We start from the raw sequence: 22,006 nt of genomic DNA, 5'->3' as shown, positions 1-22,006 counted from the left end.
TGGTCCAGCAGGTTTTTCTGGCGCTCAGGTGGCAAAACTCGGAGGAGAGCAGCGGCTTCTGGCACGTCTCCTCCGGCAAGCTGGAAACAAGAGCTAATCTCCCGACCTGACAGCTCCGGCGAGGGCGGGCAGATCTGTGGCGAAGTCCGGCTAAATCCTTAAGTCGCTTGTAAGTTCCCCACCGGAGGGATCTCCTGTGGCTGGCTGCTCATTTGCTGGGTGGTCTGTGGACAGAGTTAACGGCGGATTAAGCCCAGGGATGGGGTCCTTTTGTGTCTGCCCAGCCAGGCAAAAAAGAAAAAGTTGTAACCTCTCCCCAACGCCACTGTCCTCCTGGCTCCCTCTTCCACCATCCCCTAGAAACACAGGCATCGTAGGGTCCTAGAGTTGCGAGGGACCCCCAAGGCTCATCTAGACCAACTAGAGCATCCCTGGCAGGTGGCCACCCGACCTCTGAGGAAAGAGAGTCCATCACCTCCCAAGGGAATCCATTCCATGACCAAACAACTCAAAACTCTTCCTAAAGTTCAGTCTGGGTGCTCCTTTCTTGTGACTTGACTCCATTGCTTCAGGTCCTGCCTCTGGGGAGTCAACAAGGAAACGGCCCTTGTTTCTTATTTCTTGCCCCAGCAGCCAGGATACAATGTGGTAGACTGTCTTGGGCTAGGGAGGCTCCATCTAGGTCGAATGGCAAAGAGCTGCTGACAGACCTTTCCAAATGTGTAAGGCCTTGCCTTGTGGGGGCCGATGGGACATTGTAGGGTGGGGAAGGGGGGTGGCAATGGGAGTGCACGAAAAGGGAAAGGGAGGAAAGGAAGAAATGAGATTCCAAAAGGAAATTGAGGCAGACGGCAGGAAGAAGCCCAGAGGAAAATGGGGGCGAAGGAAGGAAGGGAAGGAATGAGGGAGGGAGGGAAGGGAGGAAGGAAGGAAGGAACACCCTCCAACATTTCTCCAATGAAAAAGGGACATCCCATTCTAGAAGAAGAAGAAGAAGAAGAAGAAGAAGAAGAAGAAGAAGAAGAAGAATTTTATTATTCTTTATACCCCGCTCCTCTGACTGGGTTGCCCCAGCCACTCTGGGCTGCTTCCAACATATATAAAAACATAATGGAACATTATACATTAAAAAAAACTTCCCAATGCAGGGCTACCTTCAGGTGTCTTCTAACAGTTGTCTAGTTCCTGGTCGCCTTAGCTCTGGGGTCACATAACTAATCATACCCTCCAACATTTCTCCGATGAAAATAGGGACGTCCTAAGAAAAAGTGGAACGTTCCAGGATCAAATCAGAAACCAGGACGGCTTCTGTAAATCCAGGACTGTCCCTGGAAAATAGGGACACCGGGAGGGTCTGGGAAGGAAGGGCAGAAACCAAGAGGGAAACTGAGGCAGAGAAAAGAAAAGGCAGGAACCATGAGAGGAAAAGAATTAAAAGGCTTCTGGTTATGTTTTCTAATTTGCCATTCTTTCACTAAAGTTTTTTCTAACAGAACTCTTTCCTATTTCTTTCTCTCTATTGCTTTGGAAGCTTTCCAAATACCAGCTAGATGGCATTTAATCTGGATATGAAAGAGAGATGGAAAATGCCCACTCCCCCAATAAATGAAAACCCGTGCCCATATCACACACTGTCCCAGATTCCTGTACGAAGAAGGGACCCTCTTCTCGGGGAAAGGCCAAGGGTGGGTGTGTTTGTGTGAGGGGGCCGACAAGGACATGTGCCGGTTTGTTATGCTAAACCCCCACGGCCCCCATTCATCAGGGCTCTCAGGCGGAGAGGTCTGGAGAGCAAGGAGTTCACAGGCCCTCTGGCATTGTGATGCTAAGCACCTCCTGCCCGCAGACGTGCGCAGGGCCGCACTATGCTCTGCGCCACCACTCTGGGTGGGGAGGGATTCGTGGCCAGCTGCTCCTCAGACCGCGAAACCCTCGACGGAGATCTGGGACAGGCTGGTCTCCTTGCTGTCGCCACACACAACACAACACACACACACACACCCGACTGGAGGAATGTCTGAGAGACCCCGGACAAAGACGCTAGGCCTCCTTTGGGACGCCAGAGCGAAGACCTAACCCAGACCCACAGTGGAGAAGGGGGTCCCCCTTCAGCTAACAGCTGTGGAGGGGGAAATGCAGCTACAAGTCACCCCAACCTGCAAGAGACTACGGAGGGGGCCAGAGTTCGAATAGAGGTCAGGAGAGACACAGTGGCTTTCGGGTTTATTTACACATCTGTGCAACCTGAGCATAGGGTGGAAGAGCTCCTACTTCCTACCCCAGGAAACACAATCCCACTTCTGACACCAGTGTTGCACATGGCCCAATCTCTGAATGGTGAGAGATTCCAGGGGGTCCCAGTGCTTACTCAGAGTTTGGTTTCCTTGCAGTTAGGATATACGATCTTATTTGAGTATATACACAACATAAGCCTAAGATGGAGGGGCTCACCTTGGCCTCCCCTCCCAGTTTGGTGTCGTCTGCAAATTTGATGCAAGCCTCCTCAATTCCCTGGTCCAAGTACCTTATGAAGACGTTGAACGCCAACGGGCCCAAGGCAAAATGTTTAACATGATAACATTAACAGAGCCTGAAAGACAAGAAGAGGCCTCAGTGAGAAGTCAGCTAGCAGGACCTGAGCAGAGCTGCAGAATACAAAAAGCTTACAGGCTTCCGTGAATAAATGATATATAAATGTTGTTAAAGAAATAAAGTGAAAATGAAAAAAGAAGTAGGTGGATGTTGAATAGTTTTGCTTCGAGTCTTTTCTTCCTTGGAGGTTGGGGGGCCAACTGCCCTGGATGCTTTAGCTGAGATTCCTGCATTTCAGGGGGTTGGACTGGATGACCCCTGGGGGTCCCTTCCAACTCTGCAAGTCTATGATTCACTCTACCTCCATTACATTCGTCACAGGAATAAAGACATAGGGATTGTCCTTTCACACCATCCTCAGCCCACACGGAATCAAAATCTGCGTTTCTTGGGGGGACTGGGTGGGGTGGGGGGACACAGGGTAAACCCGTTTGGACAAACCGTTATTCGCCCCTGTGATGTTAAGTGGACAAGAACACATATAGAGCATCACTTTGAATCCATCAGTCTTTTGCATAGCGGTGATTTTGTGTGACAGTGAGTCACCAGCAAAGTACTTGTTTAAAAAAGGGGAGGAAAGCTGTTTTCCTGGGAACATAGGAAACTCAGGTCATTGCTTAGCCCTTCTGCATGCAAAGCAGCAGCTCTACTGCCATCTGTAAACTTCACTCCAAAAGAAATTCTGAAGCACCACCCAGTGGACAAGGACCAGAAGGACCTCTCATCGCCCAGAGGCGTATCCATGGCAACCCTGCATCTCTGCCAGCCAATCAGAACCCCAACACCAGGGCCCTCTCCCCTCTTGTGGTTTCCAGCACATGGGATTCAGAAGCACTGCTACCCTCTGGTGTCTGGCGCTTAGGATTCAGTTCTCTCACCTCCAAGTTCAGGGAAGTTGCTTTTGGGACCATATCCTGCTCCTTCTAGGGTCCCCCTTTGCTCCCCACCTCCGCCCAGCTCTCACCTGTGGCTCCTCGAAGCTGTCAGCCGGTGACAGCGGCCACAGTCTTGGGAATGGCTTTGACTGGCGGGCTGAACCAGGTGAGGGGAGCCTTGAACGCTTGGTGAGTTAGGGACTCCCCCTGTGTGCAGAGACAGGCTCCGGTGGATTGAAGGGATGACTTTTAGAAGACATCTGAAGGCAGCCCTCTTTAGGGAAGCTTTTAATGTTTAATAGATTATTGTATTTTAATATTCTGTTGGAAGCCGCCCAGAGTGGCTGGGAAACCCAGCCAGATGGGTGGGATATAAATACATTATTATTATTATTATTATTATTATTATTGAGTGATCAATTAGCCCAACAGTGATCAAGAAGGCAGTTTCTGTAGAGGGAAGTGGGGGGCAAATGGGGGAAGAGAGCCTGTCTAGGAGGAGGAAAGATAAGATCCTTAACCTCTGCTGCCTTGCGGGTTATCCTTGGGGGAAGAAAAGGCTCAGGAGTGAACCCTACTCAGACCAGAGTGGAGTCCCTAAGGCGGTTGGATGGTGCCTTGTACGCCTCCTCCCGGCAACTCCTGCAGCCCAGCTGGTGCCCACCGTCTTGCTCTGCTTTCCTTTGGATCCCCCATCAGTGAGGCTGAGGGGGGGGGTCTTGTCGCCTGGCCAGCCCAGGACCCCCAGACCCACGGCCCAGTCTTGCTCCCCAGGGGAGGTCACTTGGGTGCTGCTGACGCAGCAAAAAACAACGCCGGAGGCAGCAGTTACAAGCTGACAGAATCATAGCAGTGTGGAGTCGGAAGGGACCCCAAGTGTCATCTAGTCTGACCCCGCGCAATGCAGGGGTTTCGGGCCTCTGCAGCCGCAGTTGGTGCAGGGTTTGACTTCACCTCCGGAGGTGACAGACGGATGCCAACAACCGGGGGAAGGAGAACACAGCCCTCCTGCCCAGTAGCCCCTGAATTTGTGAAAAACCCCGCGGATTTGTGCAGCCCTCTTTTAAGGACATCCACACTGGCTGCAAAAGGGCGCGTGAGATTTACAGGGAAGGGAAAACCTTGTGAATTTTTTTTGCAGAGGAAAACGTGCAAAAAAAGATTCTCTCTCCGTTCCATCTTAGAGAACCTCGTCTGGGAAAGGAAACTACAAGCCCCGAAATGCAACGCGCTTGGCAGGCGCCTGAAAACCGGAAACAGGTGGGGGATGGCAAAAATCCCCGCCTACCTTCAAACGTTTTTATTTTTATTTCGCTTTGTCATTGGCTGGCTGGCTGGCAATCCCGGGAAGTGCCGCTTGTGATTGGCTGGGAGGGTCGCACTCCTTCTTTGGTCTGCAGGATCAGAAGTGCAGGGAAACTTACCTGCCTTGCCTGTCTCTTAATTTGGGGCTGTTTTTTGCTCGGGATCCTAAAAGAAAATGGTAAGTTTAAAAGAAAAATATGCAAGAATGCATTATTGGGTGTTCATGGACTTAGGGGACTGGAGCTGGGCTGCGGGGCAGGTGGGTTTGCTTTCTGCATGAGAGAGAAGGTTTGCATGCTTGCCAAGGTCCCAGGACCACAGAAGGGTCGAGTTGGAAGGGGACCCCCAAAGGACATCTAGCCCAACCCCGCGCAAGGCACGAAGAGCAGCTGCAGAACCCCTGGCAGGTGGTCATCCGACCGCAGTTGAAGAGCCTCCAAGGAAGGAGAGATGAGATCACCGCCTTCCGGGGTCATAGAGCTGTAGAGCTGGAAGGGACCCCCAAAGGTCATCCATTCCAACCCCCCCCCCACAATGCAGGAATGTCAGCTCAAGCAGCCAGGATGGAGGGCCAGCCAACCTCTGCTTGCAAACTCCCAAGGAAGGAGAGTCCTCCATCTCCTGAGGAAGACCGGTCCACTGTCAGAAAGTTTCCCCCAATGTTAAGTGGGAATCTCCTTCCTTGAAATTTGAATCCCGTGTCCAGGCCACACAGCTGGCCGCCAGCTCCACTTCCTGCCCTTAAAATAGAAAGGGAGTCAATATCTCTGCACTAACCTTACACGGGTTCTACGTTTTTGGTACAGCTGCAGAGAGGTGCGAAGTGTAGGATTTGGGGTGGGGGGCGAACGTCGAGGTGGATCTGAAAAGTGGGATGAGAAATTCACTACCTGCTTCTAGAACGGAACGCAGGATCCCTGCTGGATCAGCCCAGAGGGGTAGAACTGTAGAGTTGGAAGGGACCCTGAGGGTCATCCAGTCCAACCCAGGAATCTTCCTGCCCAGGACAGGGCTTGAACCCATGACCCTGAGATTAAGAGCCTCGTGCTCTGCCAACTGAGCTATCCTTCCAACAAAGGGATGGACTAGAATCGTAAGAGTTGGAAGGGACCCTGAGGGTCATCCAGTCCAACCCCCAGCAGTGCAAGAATAGGCAGCTGTCCCTTGTGGGGAGCGAAGCTGCAACCTTGGTGGCCCCTATTTTACAGGTACAGTCTCAAATTTGCAGGAGCCATTCCAGTTTCTGATTTGATCCTGGGACGTCCCACTTTTCCTCAGCATGTTGCTCTTTTTGTCGGAGAAATGTTGAAGGAAATGATAATAATAATAATAATAATAATAATAATAATAATAAACTGTAATAATAATAATAATAATAAAATAAATAAATAAATAAATGATGATGATGTTATTTGTTACCCCCCCCACCCCATCTGCCTGGGTTTCCACAGCGTCTCTGGATGGCTTCAGTGCCCATGCGCTAACCAACTAAGCTATCCGACTTATCATCATCTTCTTCTTTTTTTAATAATAATTTTTATTGAGTTTTCCATATTTATCATAATCACATTTTGTTACATAAATCTATAGCCTAAAACATTGCTCAACTGAGCATCGACCTCCTTCCCTCCCTCTTTCTGACTTCCAAACATCTTTACTAAATTTCCATAACCTCTTTTTTACCTTCTATCTTCTTTTTACAATTCACCTTATTATATGTAAATCAGCTCCTTATATTCACATTACAAAACTAAGCTATCTGACTTATCATCATCATTGAATGGGACGTCCCTATTTTCATTGGAGAAACGTTGGAGGGGATGATGATGATGATGATGATAAATACAACTTTGGCAAGAATAAAACATTGGACTTGACCAAGGCTCTTCCTCTGCTTCTGCCCTACAGGCGGTGATGGGGGTGCAGCTCGTGGTCTCCCTGCTGGTGGCCAGCATCATGCAGAAGATGGCCCCTCACTGGTCCTTCGCCCGGTGGATCCTCTGCAACGGAAGGTACCAGAAATTCCCTTTTTCGCAGGGCTGGGGATGGCAAGGAGGCTCCTCCGGAGTGTAGCAAGAGGTCAAAATTTGCTTATTATTTTTTGACCGTGGATGGAAGCAAAAGAGACTTGGGGGCTCCCACATTCGGCCTCTGGACCCACCCACCTCCAAATTTATCCGTCCGTCTGCAATTCCACCTGCAGAAAAACGCCATTGAATTTATTCCCTGTTTATTTGGCGTTCGTACCAGATTTGCTGGCTCGGTTAGGCTGTGGCCGCGTTCGTGCCAGACCTTTAAAAAGCTCTGGTCCTGCTTTAAAACCGCCAGGGCTTCCAAATAATTCTGGGAGCTGTAATTTGTTAGGGTGTGTTTCCCCTTGTGAAGCTACAGTTCCCAATATCGTTAGCGATCCATCCTTCTTCCCAAGGAACTCTGGGAATTGTAGGCTCACATCCGTGCCCTGCCTTTAAAGCGGCACGATATCACTTTGGACAACTGTGGTGGCGGCAGCCCCCCCCCCCCGCAATGAATCCTGGGAGCTGTAGCTTCGATTGATTGATCGATCAACCTTTATTGGCATACAGAGAGGACAGGTTGAAAGCTGTAGTTTGTGAAGAGTGCTGAGAGGGAACCCCACTTTCCACTACAGTTTTAACGATCAATCCTTTCTCCCAGGGAGCTCTGGGAACTGTAGTTCTGCAAAGGAGACTAGGGGGCCTCTTTGCAGTGCCCAGCACCCCAAACAAACTACAGCTCCCTGGAGTCTTTCCCCTCTCAGCACTAGCATTCGCAGAGCTCCCTGGGAAGGGGATGAGCTGCTAAACTGGTCCGGGAATTGTAGTTCTCAGGGTGGAAAAGTGGGGACCTCCTCACAACACCCAGTGCCTTTGAACTACAGTTCCCCAGGAAGCCATGGCTGTTTAAAGTGGCATCAAAAGTGATTTAAGTTTTTATTATAAATAAAATTATTATAAATAATACAATTATTATTGTTATTATTATTAACCCTGTATTGGGAAGTTTTAAACATTTGACGTATTATTTTTTATATTTTGCTGGAAGCCTCCTAGAGTGGCTGAGGAAACCTAGCCAGATGGGTGGGGTAGAAATGATGATGATGATGATGATGATGATGATGATGATGATTAATGTAGGGCACAAATGTGGCCTATGTTTTCCTCAGGAGCAAGAACCAATGAAATTAATGGAGCCAGCCCTTGCCCATTTTTTAAAAAAAGTATTTTATTTTCAATTTTTCTTATAACAACAATTTTCATGTGCTTACATATCAAATCCAAATTTGCATTGATTGACTTCCCCCCCACACCCCACTCCTGTTTTCCATTTTTTCTCCTTTTATTTTCCTTGCTTATAATTCTTATAATTATTTTTCACATCATAATTCTACCTTCTGTTCACAAATCCTACAACAATCCTGCTAGTGTTTCCACATTTTTACAGTGCTCTTTAAAGTAATCTACAAAAATTTTCCATTCATGATTAAATTCTTCTTCATCTTGGTGCCTGATCTCCACGGTGAGTTTTGCCATTGTGGCCTAGTCTATCCCCTTAGTCCTCCATTCTTCTTTCGTTGGTACGTTCTCTTCTTTCCACTTCTGGGCAAGTCACATTCTGGCAGCTGTGGCTGCATATATAAATTGTTTCTTTTGTTTCTTTGACACTTCATCTCCTAATATTCCTAGTAAAAAAAGCCTCTGGTTTTTTAACAAAAGTATTTTTGAACATTTTTTCATTTTATTATATATCATTTCCCACCCATCCCAATGGGACTCCTCTTGAGTTGCGTTCAGCCCAATGTCTGTTTGGTGAGCCCTTTCCCCTCTTCTTCCGCCAGCCTTCGCCGGTTCAAACACCCCTCGGAAGAGGAGCTGCTCGCCCTGGCGGGGAAGCCCAGGCCAAAGGGGAAGAGGGAGCGGTGAGTAGAGTTGACGTGAGGGCGGCCATCTTGTCCGTCTGGGGGGCAGAGGGAGCTGGTGGCCGGTGATGGAGAAGAAACTACGAATCTCCACCCGGAGACACCCGGGAAAGGCGTGGGGGCAACTTAGATCCATCTTCGCCCTCCTGGCGCCGTCTTTGGACCACACAGCTCCCTCTGGCACCAGCCGACTGACGTTTTGTCTGTCTATCTGACAGGAAGATCAATGGCGTCACTGAGGAAAAGCCTTCCTCCGTCCCCCGGGATATTGACCTTCACTTGGACAGCAGCCCCATCACCGCCGTGGACGCTCTGGGTAAATGCACCGAGGTTGGATCCTCCAAGCTCCCTCCCTTTGGCAGAAATGGGGGGCTGCCTATCCTCCCCTCCCCAAATAGCTTTGGGGGTCAGGGAGGACTGAGGTGGCCTGGTCCCCTCAGGGACACCCCAAGCCTTTCTTCCTGAGATTGTTTTAGCTTTTGTTTGGCAGAGCCAAGTTTCTAGTCCCTTTGGCTGGCAGAGAGCATTGTGCCCAATTTTCCCTGAACAAGTTTCCTGCTGCTTGCCATGGGCTGCCCAGAGAGTCACGGGGATCGTAGATGGCATTTGTGTATTATTAGTATTAGGTACTTGTTTATACAGTGGTGCCCCGCAAGACGAATGCCTCAAAAGACGAAAAACCCGCTAGACGAAAGGGTTTTCCGTTTTGGAGGTGCTTCGCAAGACGAATTTCCCTATGGGCTTGCTTCGCAAGACGAAATGTCTTGCGAGTTCCTGCGGGTTTTTTCCCCTTTCCCCCCCCCCTTTTTCTAAGCCGCTTATCCGATAAGCCGCTAAACCGCTAATAGCGCTAATCCACTAAGCCGTCAATGGGCTTGCTTCGCAAGACGAAAAAAACGCTAGACGAAGAGCCTCACGGAACGGATTCTTTTCGTCTTGCGAGGCACCACTGTATATCGCTTACATGCCAAAGGAGTTTCTAAGCAGTTTAATTATGATGATGATGATATTTATATGCCACCTGTCTGACTGCAGAAGGGACGCGGGTGGTGCTGTGGGTTAAACCACAGAGCCTAGGACTTGCCGATCAGAAGGTCGGCGGTTCGAATCCCCGCGACGGGATGAGCTCCCGTTGTTCAGTCCCTGCTCCTGCCCACCTAGCAGTTCGAAAGCACGTCGAAGTGCAAGTAGATAAATAGGTACCACTCCGGCGGGAAGGGAAACGGCGTTTCCGTGCACTGCTCTGGTTCGCCAGAAGCGGCTTAGTCCTGCTGGCCACATGACCCGGAAGCTGTACGCCGGCTCCCTCGGCCAATAAAGCGAGATGAGTGCCGCAACCCCAGAGTCGTCCGCGACTGGACTTAACAATCAGGGGTCCCTTTACCTTTACCTTTATCTGACTACAGACCAGGGTTCAAATTCCCCCCTTCGCCAGGAAGCTTACAGGTTTAAAAAATAATTGATACCCCACCCATCTGGTTGCCCCAGCCACTCTGGGCGGCTCCCAACAAAAAATAGTGCAAATGCCCTCCCATCAGATGTCAAGGTAATAAATAACTCTCTGACTTTTAGAAGACAGCTGAAGACAGCCTATACAGTCATACCTCGGGTTGAAGTTGCTTCAGATTGAGCGCTTTCAGGTTGTGCTCCATGGCCACCAGAAGTAACAGAATGCGATACTTCCGAGTTTTGCCACTCACACATGCGCAGATGGTCAAAATGATGTCACGGGCATGTGCAGAAGCGGCGAATCGCGACCCGTGCAGACACAGGTTGCGTTTGCTTCTGGATGCGAACTGGGCTCCGGAACGGATCCCGTTCATATCCAGAGGTACCACTGTATAGGGAGGTTTTTGATGTTTGATGTCTTAATTGTGTTTTAATTTGTTGGAAGCCACCCAGAGTGGGCGGGGTATTGTTATTATTATACACTGAAAATCTTCAGTGGTGCAGAATTTGGCAGCCAGGTTGCGCACTGGGGTTAAGACAGTTTGAGCGTATTGCACCAATCCTGGCCCGACTGCACTGACTGCCCATTAGTTTCCGGGTCCAATTCAACACTAAGCTGGATGGCTCTAGATAAGACAGGCTCCACAGTTCCTTGTCAAATCAACCATTTATTTGGAATATAGCTCAGTCGGCAAACCGTGAGACTCTAAATCTCAGGTTTGAGCCCCACAGTGTGCAAAAAGTTTCCTGCATTGCAGGGGGTTGAGCTGGATGACTCTCAGGGTCCCTTCCTACCCATTCTGGACCATTCCACAAGGCCTGGAAATTTGCTGCTTCTTTTTGGAAGAGGCTTTTGGGTGCAGCTGGTCAGGCTCAGGAGGCAATAAGAGCATCTTCCTGTCTCCTCTCCGCTTAGTGCTGTGCTATTTCCTGGAATATCAGTGGTACGTGGACTTTGCAGCGTACGCCACCGGGATCTACGTCTTCACCGAAGGCTACTACTGCCTGGTTGACCCCCGGAAGGAAGCCAACATTGGGATTCTCTGGTGCTTGCTGGCCGTCATCTTCTCCGTGTATCCTTTGACCCCAGGGACGTCGTTTGCGGCCGCCAACCTGGGACGGCTTTAAAAGAGGATTGGGCCAATTGAAGAACACCTTGAGATTCCTGCATTGCAAGGGGGTTGGACTAGATGACCGCTGGGTCCCTTCCGACTCTAAACTAGAAGAGGGCTCTCAAGGGCAGATGGGGCCCAGAGTGGCTGGGGAAGCCTAGTCAGATGCGCAGGGCATCATCAGAGGGGGAGGAGGGGGAGAGTTGCCCTTGGGCTTGGATCCTGCTTGGGGCCTTCCCCTTCGGGCATCTGGACTAGAGGGGCCCCTGGCCTGATCCAGTAGGCTCCTCTTAGGTTCTCATGACCGCTTCCCATTTCACATGCTTTCATAAAAAAAATAAGTGTCTGCATCATGATTTGTAAGAAATTGAGCTTTTGTTTAAGAAATGCGCCAAGTTTCCTGGAGAGAGGCCTGGAGTCCTGTGTCCAGTTCTGGGTGCTACAATTTAAGAAGGACATTGACAAGCTGGAAGGTGTGCAGAGGAGAGCGAATGAGATGGTCAAGGGTCTGGAAACCAAGCCTGATGAGGAACGGTTGAGGGAGCTGGGGATGTTTAGCCTGGGAAAGAGGAGACTGAGAGGAGATATGGGAGCCATCTTCAAAGATCCCAAGGGCTGTCACATGGAACAGGGAGCCAGCTTGTTTTCTCCTGCTCTGGAGGGCAAGACTCGAATCCATGGCTTCAAGTTACAAGAAAGGGGATTCTCACTAAACATCAGGAAGAACTTTCTGACAGTTAAGAGCAGTTCAGCTGTGGGATGGAAAGTGGTGGACTCTCCCTCCTTGGAAGTTTTTAAGCAGAAGTTTTAAAGCATCTGTCCTGGATGCTTTAGTTGAGCTTCCTGCGTTGCAAGGGATTGGACAACATGGCCCTCGGGACCCCTTCCCACCTTGCAGTGTTATGCTTCTTTGCTTCTATGATTCTACACCTCAGGATTTAAAAAAAAATAAGTTTTAAAGCATTTGAATTTCCAGTTTATAGATCTTGTGGTTGCAAAACAACCAATATTTCTGTAGGAGGTGCCAGGAAGTTGACAGGCAGTGGATTAACCATGAATTCCTCTTCCCAGGGAACTCTGGGAATTGTAGCTCTGGGAGAGGAATGGGTTGGTTGCGTGTCTCCTAACAACTCTCAGCACCCTCAGCACCGCCCTGAGCAAACTACAGCTCCCAGATTGGACGGGAATGTCATGGTTGTTAAAGAGGCACCAGAGAGCTTTTAATTGTATAGAGTCAATTAAGGTGGTCGAAGTGATACTCAGAGTAGACCCAATGGGATTTAGGGACCTGAGTTAGTTGCGGGGAAAGAGGGGCGGATTGATAGAGCACCCTGGGAACTGTAGTTCCGAGAAGGGAACAGCGGGAATGAAATAATCCCAAAGGTGAAGCTATTTCAGGATTGTGTCCCGACCAAGAAGAAGTGTCAGACTAAACGAATGGAAGAATAAGGAACCAAGAAGAAAGAAATTTCATCAAGGAACGGGTAAAATTTGTGGAATACTGTATCTGAATAAAAAAAAAATTGTACACACACATTGACAAGATTAAGGTAAAAACCAGGGAGTAATTAATAAATGGAATAATGTAGGAAATGCAGTGTTAAAAATTAACATTATAAGAAACCTCAAAGTGAGTGAAGGCCTCTTTCTCTCTCTGTATATATACGTATATGTGTGTTCATTGAGAAGTTATTCAAATTGTGTGTCTGTAAAAAAAAATTAAAATTAGGGGGGAAATGTATGGAGACAAATGAATGAATGAATGAAAGAATGAAGTGAAACCTTTGTCTTTCTCCGGAGAAGTGATGTTTCCGGCATGTGAACCTTAGCACAACCCTTCCCTTCAGCAAAATCTTTTTCACGGTGATGACGCATTACTTCCGCTCCAAGGAGGGGGGCGAGCGATCGGTCTGCCTGGCCTTTGCTTTCTTCTTCCTCCTGGTCGCCATGCTGGTCCTGGTCGTCCGCGAAGACTACCTTGAATTTGGCCTCGACGCAGGTGAGTGAGCTGGGGGCGAGCTCACAAAGCAGTGGTTATATATAAAGAATTTTACTTATTTCCTCAAACGTATGCACCGCTCGATGGTTGGAAGAAAGGAAAAATTCATTTTTCTAAGATTTTCTAACATTCTAAAATTACTTTTAGATACGAAAGGGTTAGAATACCAAATCAGGTTACTACTACTACTACTACTACTACTAATAATAATAATTTATTATACCCTGCCTATCTGGCTGGGTTTCCCCAGCCACTCTGGGCGGCTACCAACCAAATATTAAAAATACAATACAGCATTAAACATCAAAAACTTCCCTAAACAGGGCTGCCTTCAGATGTCTTTTAAAAGTAAGATAGTTGCTTATTGCCTTGACATCTGAATGGAGGGCATTCCACATACCCTTCGCCCCCCACAATAAAATATTTGAGGGGCCCCTTCAAAGCTGATGGGCATTGCCTTTAAAATAGTGTGTGTGCACTGCGTCATGTGACTGATTATGCAGGGCTTACCTGCAGACACCGCCCCCCAAAGTATTTTATTCAAATTGGCACCTCTGGCATCGTGCCTGCATTTCCCTAATTTTCATCCCCCCATAACTCAAAAAAGTTAAGACCTAGGAGATTTTTATTCATACCAGTGACTTGGCCTTTGTGAGATAATCTGGTACAGCAATTTTAATGAAAATCTGAGATTGATATATTATTTTTTTAATGTGATCTGTCGTGGCAGGGGGGAACCTTGAAGAAGATGACCTTGTTGCTGGTTGCGTTGGGCTCCCCATGAAAATTCAATGGGGGGGGGGCAAAATGTAGGTCTGCCACTGCATTTTGATAAGGCCTTGCTCCTGTCAGCAATCGCGCTGCAGCATTCTCCTGGATTCTCCCCCGTCTCTCTTGTCCCCACAGGGCTGAATAGCGTCCAGGACAACTTGGAGGTCTTCTTGAAGGGGCAAGGCTGGGACTGGACGTAAGTGTGTCTCTGAAATCTTAAACCCTGCCTGGAGTTATTTCTCTTTGTCCACCTCCTGCCCTCAAGTGGAGATCTGATGTCTGAAATGAGGCCACTCCAGGACTGTTTCGGTCAGCTCACGTCAAAAAGGATATTCTAGAGCATGGATAGGCAAACTAAGGCCTGGGGGCGGGTTCTGTCCAATCGCCTTCTTAATCCAGCCTGCACACGGTCCGGGAATCAGCGTGTTTTTACATGAGTATAATGCGTCCTTTTATTTAAAATGCAACTCTGGGTTATTTGTGGGGCATAGGAATTCGTTCGTTATATTCTTTTCAAAATATAGTCCGGCCCCCCACAAGGTCTGAGGGACAGTGGACCGGCCCCCTGCTGGAAAAGTTTGCTGACCCCTGTTCTAGAGTTAGGAAATGTTGGCCAAAATAAGCTGGGTGATTTCCCTACAAGGAAAAGTTGCAGCATTTGGGACTTTTTAGTTTGCAAAAAAGGCGGGGAAGAGTGTTCCACCTGTGCTGAATTTTCATTTGACTCAACTGGACAAATCAATGAAAGCCAAAGTCCCACTCTCTTCTGCCTTGGTCAGACCACACCTGGAATACTGTGTCCAATTCTGAGCACCACAATTTAAGAAGGATGCTGACAAGCTGGAACATGTGCAGAGGAGGGAAACCAAGATGATCCAGGGTCTGGAAACCAAGCCTGATGAGGAACGGTTGAAGGAGCTGGGGGTGTTTAGCCTGGAAAAGAGGAGATATGAGAGCCATCTTCAAATAGCCCAAGGGCTGTCACATGGAAGAGGGAACAAGCTTGTTTTCTCCTGCTCTGGAGGGTAGGACTCGAACCCACGGCTTCAAGTTACAGGAAAGGAGATTCCGACTAAACATCAGGAAGAGCTTTCTGTTGTTAAGAGCTGTTGTTAAGGAAGGACTCTCCTTCCTTGGCGGCTTTTCAACAGAGGTTGGCATCTGTCCTGGATGCTTTAGTTGAGATTTCTGAATTGCAGGGGGTTGGACTAGATGACCCTCGGAGGTCCCTTCCAGCTCCTACAATTCTATGGTTCTCTGGCACCCACCAAAGCTCCATGGAGGGAGCATTCCACAACTGGGGAGCCACCGCAGAAAAGGCCCCGGTTTTGTGTCAGGGATTCTTTAGCTGCGATGCCTTGCCTTGCAGGGATGACTCTTGGGGTCCCTTCCTGCTGCGTCTCCAGCAGCCTTAGCCCTTCCCGAAAAACGCCTCCCTCTCTTCCCCCCAGGGTCCCCGTGACCAAGCTGACCGTCAAGCTCTGCCTGGTGGCCCTCTGCTCGTTCCTCGGCGCCTGCCTGACCTTCCCAGGGCTGCGGCTGGCGCAGACTCACCTGGATGCCCTCAAGATGGCCGCAGACCGGCCGGCGGTCCAGTTGCGTAACGGCTTGCCCCTGGCCTTCCCGATGGACGGGGGGTGGGGGGATAAGGGGCAGGGATGCGGAGGGGGCAGCCTGTGGGGGGCCTGACCCTTCTCCTCCTTGACCCCCAACACGGCAGGCTGCTCCTCCATGCCAGCTTCCTCGCACCCGTGGCCGTCGTGCTGATGTGGGTCAAACCCATCTCCCGGGACCTCCTGCTCAACGCCCCCATGGGGAAAGAGACCGTCCAAGTGTAAGTGCTTCTGCGATCGCCAGGAGGGAGAGGCGGCCCTTCAGAGCTCTCCCTCTGGCCCCCGGAGCTCACCCTAGGCTCATCTCTCCCTGGCAGCATCCTTGAGTGCTCCTTTTTTAAAAAAAAAATAACCCTCATATTAATTTTTCAGTAAGATAAAAAAAATTTTTTGCAGTCGTTAAGGGTCGTCAACAGGCTCATCACAGCTATCTGCCAATCACCCAATCCCACCACCCTTCTGAGTAATACCCCTCCCCACCTTCTCACTATATAGAAGGGTCTGGTGACTTCTGTTTCAGTGTATCTGAAGAAGTGTGCATGCACACGAAAGCTCATACCAAGAACTAACTTAGTTGGTCTTTAAGGTGCTACTGGAAGGAATTTTTTTATTTTGTTTTGACTATGGCAGACCAACACGGCTACCTATCTGTAATAAAAAAAAGGTTTGCAAATTCTAACCTAAACCATAAGTTACTTTATCCCTTGACTTCTTCCCCTTCCATGTTTTCCATATTTAGCCTTGAATGCTGCATATTTTGCCCCTATGCTATTCAATACATTTGATTTTTTAAATAATTATTATTATTATTATTTATTAATTAATAATAATTTTTTTATACCCCCCCATCTGGCTGGGTTTCCCTAGCCACTCTGGGAGGCTTCCAACCGAATATCAAAAACAATACAGCATCAGACATTAAATACTTCCCTGAACAGGGCCACCTTCAATTTAGCCTACATATCCTAATAATTTGCCCTGCTGCTCATATTTCAAGTCCTGCTTGCATTTTCATCTACTCCAATAGTTCATCAAATAGTGAAAGGTCTCCAGTCCTCAAGGCATTTTCATCATTTTGGTCTCTAATCTTTGCTGTTAATCTTGCTGGTTCCCCTCCATCTCCAAAAGCCATTCTTCCTTTACTGGAAACCTCTCCATCTTTCCATCATTGGGCAGACAGTATTCTTGCTGCTGTCGTTGTTTTACGTAAATAGTCTAACCTGCTCTTTTGGAACATCCTCCTCCTTGAATGTTCCTGGCTAGCTGGAAATGTCTTTGTGGACTCTGAAAGGATGGCTCAGCCTTGCCTGCTGGGACCAGGAACCTTTTACATTCCCTTGAGCTCCTTGGCAAGAAATGGTGGGAGAGTTGAAGGTCATAAATGAGCCAAATAAACTCAATAAGTCCTGTTTCAAACAGGAAGCTCAAAGCTTCAAAGTTTCCATTTATCACGGTCACAGACCAGCATTTTTAAAATAGCTAAGATACAATTATGAAATATTTTTTTTTATTATGTATTCTCTGGTTTTATATGCTGATTTTAAATACGTGGCTGATTTGTTAAAATCAATAAAGACAATTTGGCAAAAAAGGAAAAGGGGAAAAAGGGAAACCGTTATAGAATTGTAGAGTAGGAAGGGACACTGAGGGTCATCTAGCCCAACCCGCTTCAGGGTAGGAATATATCACCCAACCCACCACCCTGAGATTAAGACTGCTCTACCAGTTGAGCTATGTATATGATGCAGAAGTCTCTCTCTGGTGGAATCTAGGCACATATAAAAATGCTGTGAAAATGCTTTTATAAAAAAAACCGTTTTGAAAAATATATTGAATTTTCCATAGCTCACCATCGCCATCTAGTGTCCTATTTCCATAATGCACTTTACAACACACTTTGCAGTCCTCTGTATGTGTGTGTCTGTTTCTCTTTCTGCCCACAGCCTTTCCAACGCTTCCTATAATTCGATGCGCCTCTGGACCGTTGTAGCTCTGTGCCTCCTCCGCCTGGCTGTCGTGCGCTACCACCTGCAGGCCTACCTGAACCTCGCCGAGAGATGGGTGGAGCAGATGAAGAGGGAGGCCGGGAGGATTGCCGTCCTGGAGATCCAGCGGAAGGTGTGGAGGCAGAACCGGGGGGGGGGGGGGGGGGCGGGCGCGGCTCAGGCGTAGGCATGACAAGTTGTGGGACAAGTTGTGACTTACTGAAGGTTCCCCCCACCCCTGTATTAAAAGCCAGGCCAATCTCTTCCCTCCTCTACGCTGATAGCCAAAAAGACACAGCATGAAAGGAAAAAGGTATGCAGAGGGAAGAGGAAACGCGAGTGTCGTCTGGCTGGCAGGTGGGACATTTTGCTGCAGCGGCCATAAGTTCCAAACAGAGCATTGGAGGGGCTTGATCCTGGGCAAAATTAAATGTCCTGTTTATTTTTAAGTTCCATTCCTCCAAATGGCAACGTTGCTAAGATGGTGTTTTTGTTCTGTTTTGGAGTTTATTTGTTTTTTACATTATTATTATTATTATTATTATTATTATTATTATTATTGAATTGCAGATCACCAGAATCTACTGTTACGTGACTGTGGTCAGTTTGCAGTACCTGGCCCCAATCCTGCTCACCTTGCACTGCACGTTCCTCCTCAAAACGCTAGGTAAGTGGTGGCAGGGGGGAGGCCTTCAAGGAGCTGAATGGGGCTGCCCCATAGCTCAATGCCCCCACTTTAGTTTCTACGCAGACACATGAATTTATTATCAAATACTAGCACAGGAATTAGGGATGCGGGTGGCGCTGTGGGTTAAACCACAGAGCCTAGGGCGTTTCCGTGCGCTGCTCTTGTTCGCCATAAGCGGCTTAGTCCTGCTGGCCACACAACCCGGAAGCTGTACGCCGACTCCCTCGGCCAGTAAAGGGAGATGAGCGCCGCATCCCCAGAGTCGGCCACAACTGGACCTAATGGTCAGGGGTCCCTTTACCTTTACCTAGCACAGGAATTGGGGGGGGGGTACATCCATGGTCCTGCTGGTGTTTGCTGAACTTTTCCTCCCATCATCCCTGATCATGGGGTGTGTTTGCTGGATGAAATAGAGCCCCCCCCCCAATCTCTGGCCTGCAGTGTGCCGTGCTGCTGGTTGAGCAGGGGAGGGCAACTTTTGTTGGCCCTCCAGACGTTGCTAGGCTCCAACTCCCGGCAGCCAGCATGCCCAGTGGTCTAGGATGACAGGCATCCAGATCCCAGCAACATCTCGAGGGACCCAGGAGTTCCCCGTCTCTACAGGAGAGTGTCAAAAACAAGCCGGCAGCAAATCACACCAGGCATGTTGGAGTGAAATCGTTATTCGTAAGACAGGATCTGCACACTTGGCTAAGCACCAGGCCTAGCAGCAGAGCATCCCTGGTAGGTCTTCCCCCCCAGGAAGCAGTCGCTGAGACTGAAAGTCCCCGTCTCCCCGCGGCTGCCTAAGTCTCCTCCTCTCTAGGGTTTCCCCCAAGCAATTGGAGACGGTGCCGTCATGCAGCCAACCTCTCCTCCGCACTCTTCATGCCTCTCCTGGTTCTGGGAGACCAGCAGGGAGTCAGCTTGATGCAGCAGGAGGGGGAGACATCCATGACTCTTCCCCAGCCTGACTCCTTCCTCTCCTGCTTCTGTTTCTGCCTCTGATTCTGGACTGGTTCTCTGCCACCGACTCGCTCCACTCACTAAGCCCTGTTGCCTCTTCCCCTTCAACACCTCCTCCTCCTCAGTCTCCTCCCTCTTCTCCCTCTGATCACTCATCATGGTCACACCCCAGGCTCTGAGCCTTGGGGGTTCCCCAGTTGGCTCCTCCCGCCATTCTTCTGCCTCCAGCCAGGCTGTTGACAGAGAGACGGTGGAATGCCCCAATCCCAGTGCCCGCTTTTGCCACCCTATGCTGGGGAGGTCCGCCCCACCAGGTGACAGCCCGCTTTGCTGTGTGCTGACCCACTGGCCCACTTGCTCGCCTGCACGCAGTTCCTGCTCGCCTGTGGCGACCGGCAAAGGGCTGAATACTGGGCTGGGTCAGGAGTTGCGTGCCCCTTGTCCTGTTTCTCACCTGTGTCTCTCTTTAAAAGGTGACTATTCCTGGGGGCTGTACCCAGAGCCCGCCCTGACCTCACCAGCAGTGGATGTGGTTCGTGCCCCCCAGGCCGCCCCCTCGAACGATGGGGGGACGGAGGACATCCAGGCAGCAGTGGAGCAGATCACGGGGGCCCTGGGGGCTTTCAGCACCGTCTTCACCCCACTTTTCTACCGGGGGCTTTTCTCTTTCTTCACCTGGTGGGTGTCCGCCTGCCAGGTCATCGCCACCCTCTTCGGCCTGTATTTCCACCAGCACCTGGCTGCGTCCTAACTGCAGGCTTTCTGTGGGGAGCGCTCCCTGGACGGGACAAACCAGAAGACCACCCAACCCCTTCGGGGTGGGACTGGCGGGAGAGCAGGCCATTGCAATTGGTCAGTTCCTGGTCAGGGGGCCGCCAACGTGGTCTTATTGCGCTATGCAGGTAGAGACCTTTTGAGAAAACTCTTCTACTGCCTGCTGCCAATTTTGATGGTCCACAGAGAGTTGGCAGGACTTCTGCCGGAGGATTTTGGCTGCCCCATGGCCGGATCCTGCACTATCAGATCTTTGTGTGTGCTGGGGAGATTTACAACTGTGTTGCAGGCTGCTGATCAGAGAAGTCAGCTGGCTGGGGAATCTTAACTTTCATTAAAAAAATTTTTTTTTAAATGGTATCAAGTTTCCAGACCTTATGGTGGCCCCCAAAGGGCTTAAAAGCACCTGTATAGCAAGTTTCTAGATCTCATGGTTGCAAAAGGGATTAAAAGCCTTTGTCTGCTTGGCTGCAGCTGAGAACACAATGCTGGACTAGATGGACACTGGCCTGATCTAGCAGACTCTTCTTATACTCCTTTATATATATATATATAAAAATGTGAATTCTTTACTGAAAAATAAAATGTACAAAATTACAAGGACACACAGTAAGATAAGACACAAAAGAAGACAAAACAAGAAATAGTACCCATGTAGAGAACAAAATAGAAAAAAGATATTGTGTACATTACAAAAAAGAGGGGGGAAATTGGTATTGTAGTTAACCAGAATGAAATCTAATATGTTATTTATAAGAATGAATTCCAAATATTGTTAAATTTGCCCATGGCAAGTCTACATTTGTATACAACTTGTTCACATGTAGCGAGTTTGTACATATATTCAATTCTTGCATTCTTATATTCCGGTTTCTAGATCTTGTGGTTGCCAAAACATAAGGCCTTAAAAGCAATCCTGTGTCAAGTTTCTAGACCTCATGGTTCCAAAAGAAGCCAGCCTAGTTGCAGGAGGCCCCAGCATCTCCCAGTAGGCCTGGGAGTGGCCTGCCTGAAATTGTGGAAAGCTGCCCATGAGTTTAGGTTAAGGTAAAGGTAAAGGTACCCCTGCCCGTACGGGCCAGTCTTGACAGACTCTGGGGTTGTGCGCCCATCTCACTCAAGAGGCCGAGGGCCAGCGCTGTCCGGAGACACTTCCGGGTCACGTGGCCAGCGTGACATCGCTGCTCTGGCGAGCCAGAGCTGCACACGGAAACGCCGTTTACCTTCCCGCTGGTAAGCGGTCCCTATTTATCTACTTGCACCCGGAGGTGCTTTCGAACTGCTAGGTGGGCAGGCGCTGGGACCGAGCAGCGGGAGCGCACCCCGCCGCAGGGATTCGAACCGCCGACCTTTCGATCGGCAAGCCCTAGGCGCTGAGGCTTTTACCCACAGCGCCACCTGAGTTTAGGTTAGGTGGACTCAGTGATCTGATTCTGGCATTCCTGTATCAAGTTTCTGAACTGCACAGGAAAAGGGGGGGAGAGAGATACTTGAAAAGTATTCATATATCAGAATTCCTGTAAATCTCCTTGCCCACCCCCCAATACTGGCAAAATTGGGGTTGGGGGCAGAGGCTGGGGGGGGGCGTGTCATGCAGAACAAATGATGCAAAACTAAGAGGGGTCTCATGACCACTTTGCACATGACGGCAAAGGTTGTCGTTTGCATCTAGGCTGCAGGTTTTCCAGTTTCCAATGCAAATCTGGCCGCAAAAAAAGAGAGTACATTTTTCTACAAGGCAGAATTTGGGTGTGGGCTCATTGAGGAAGGGCTGTAGATAATTCCATTCCCTAGAGGGATTGGGGTGTTTTCCCTCTCTTTTTGCAAGATTAACAAAAAACACCTTAAATCATGGCTTACCTCCCCTCCTTCCTCTTCCACCCAACTTCAAAGCATTTTGCCTGTCTCTTTTGAGAGAGAGAGAAATGTGTCCTGTTCATTACAGTGGGCTGGGCTGGATG

General features: G+C 49.1%; 2 protein-coding genes across 2 annotated transcripts in view; one reads left to right on the top strand and one right to left on the bottom strand.

Moving 5' to 3' along the window:
• The window catches only part of NCAN (neurocan), a 250,113-nt gene extending 239,844 nt beyond the window's left edge, over positions 1–10,269 (bottom strand). The window contains exon 1 of the mRNA XM_079960438.1: positions 10,266–10,269. The gene's annotated coding sequence lies outside the window, so the exon portion shown is untranslated. The remainder of the gene's footprint in view (positions 1–10,265) is intronic.
• On the top strand, positions 4,206–20,405 carry TMEM161A (transmembrane protein 161A). Its single transcript, XM_079960747.1, has 12 exons — positions 4,206–4,950; positions 6,681–6,784; positions 8,629–8,709; positions 8,928–9,025; positions 11,075–11,231; positions 13,118–13,269; positions 14,176–14,236; positions 15,492–15,635; positions 15,761–15,874; positions 17,597–17,771; positions 18,209–18,305; positions 19,745–20,405. The coding sequence occupies exons 1-12, from the start codon at positions 4,948–4,950 to the stop codon at positions 20,020–20,022; spliced, it is 1,464 nt and encodes a 487-aa protein (XP_079816873.1). The 5' UTR covers positions 4,206–4,947; the 3' UTR covers positions 20,023–20,405.
• The last annotated feature ends 1,601 nt before the right edge of the window (positions 20,406–22,006 follow it).

Source organism: Podarcis cretensis (genome assembly GCF_951804945.1).
Source record: "Podarcis cretensis genome assembly, chromosome: 18".
NCBI classification, from domain to species: domain Eukaryota; kingdom Metazoa; phylum Chordata; class Lepidosauria; order Squamata; family Lacertidae; genus Podarcis; species Podarcis cretensis.
This window is presented reverse-complemented; position numbering and strand designations above follow the sequence as displayed.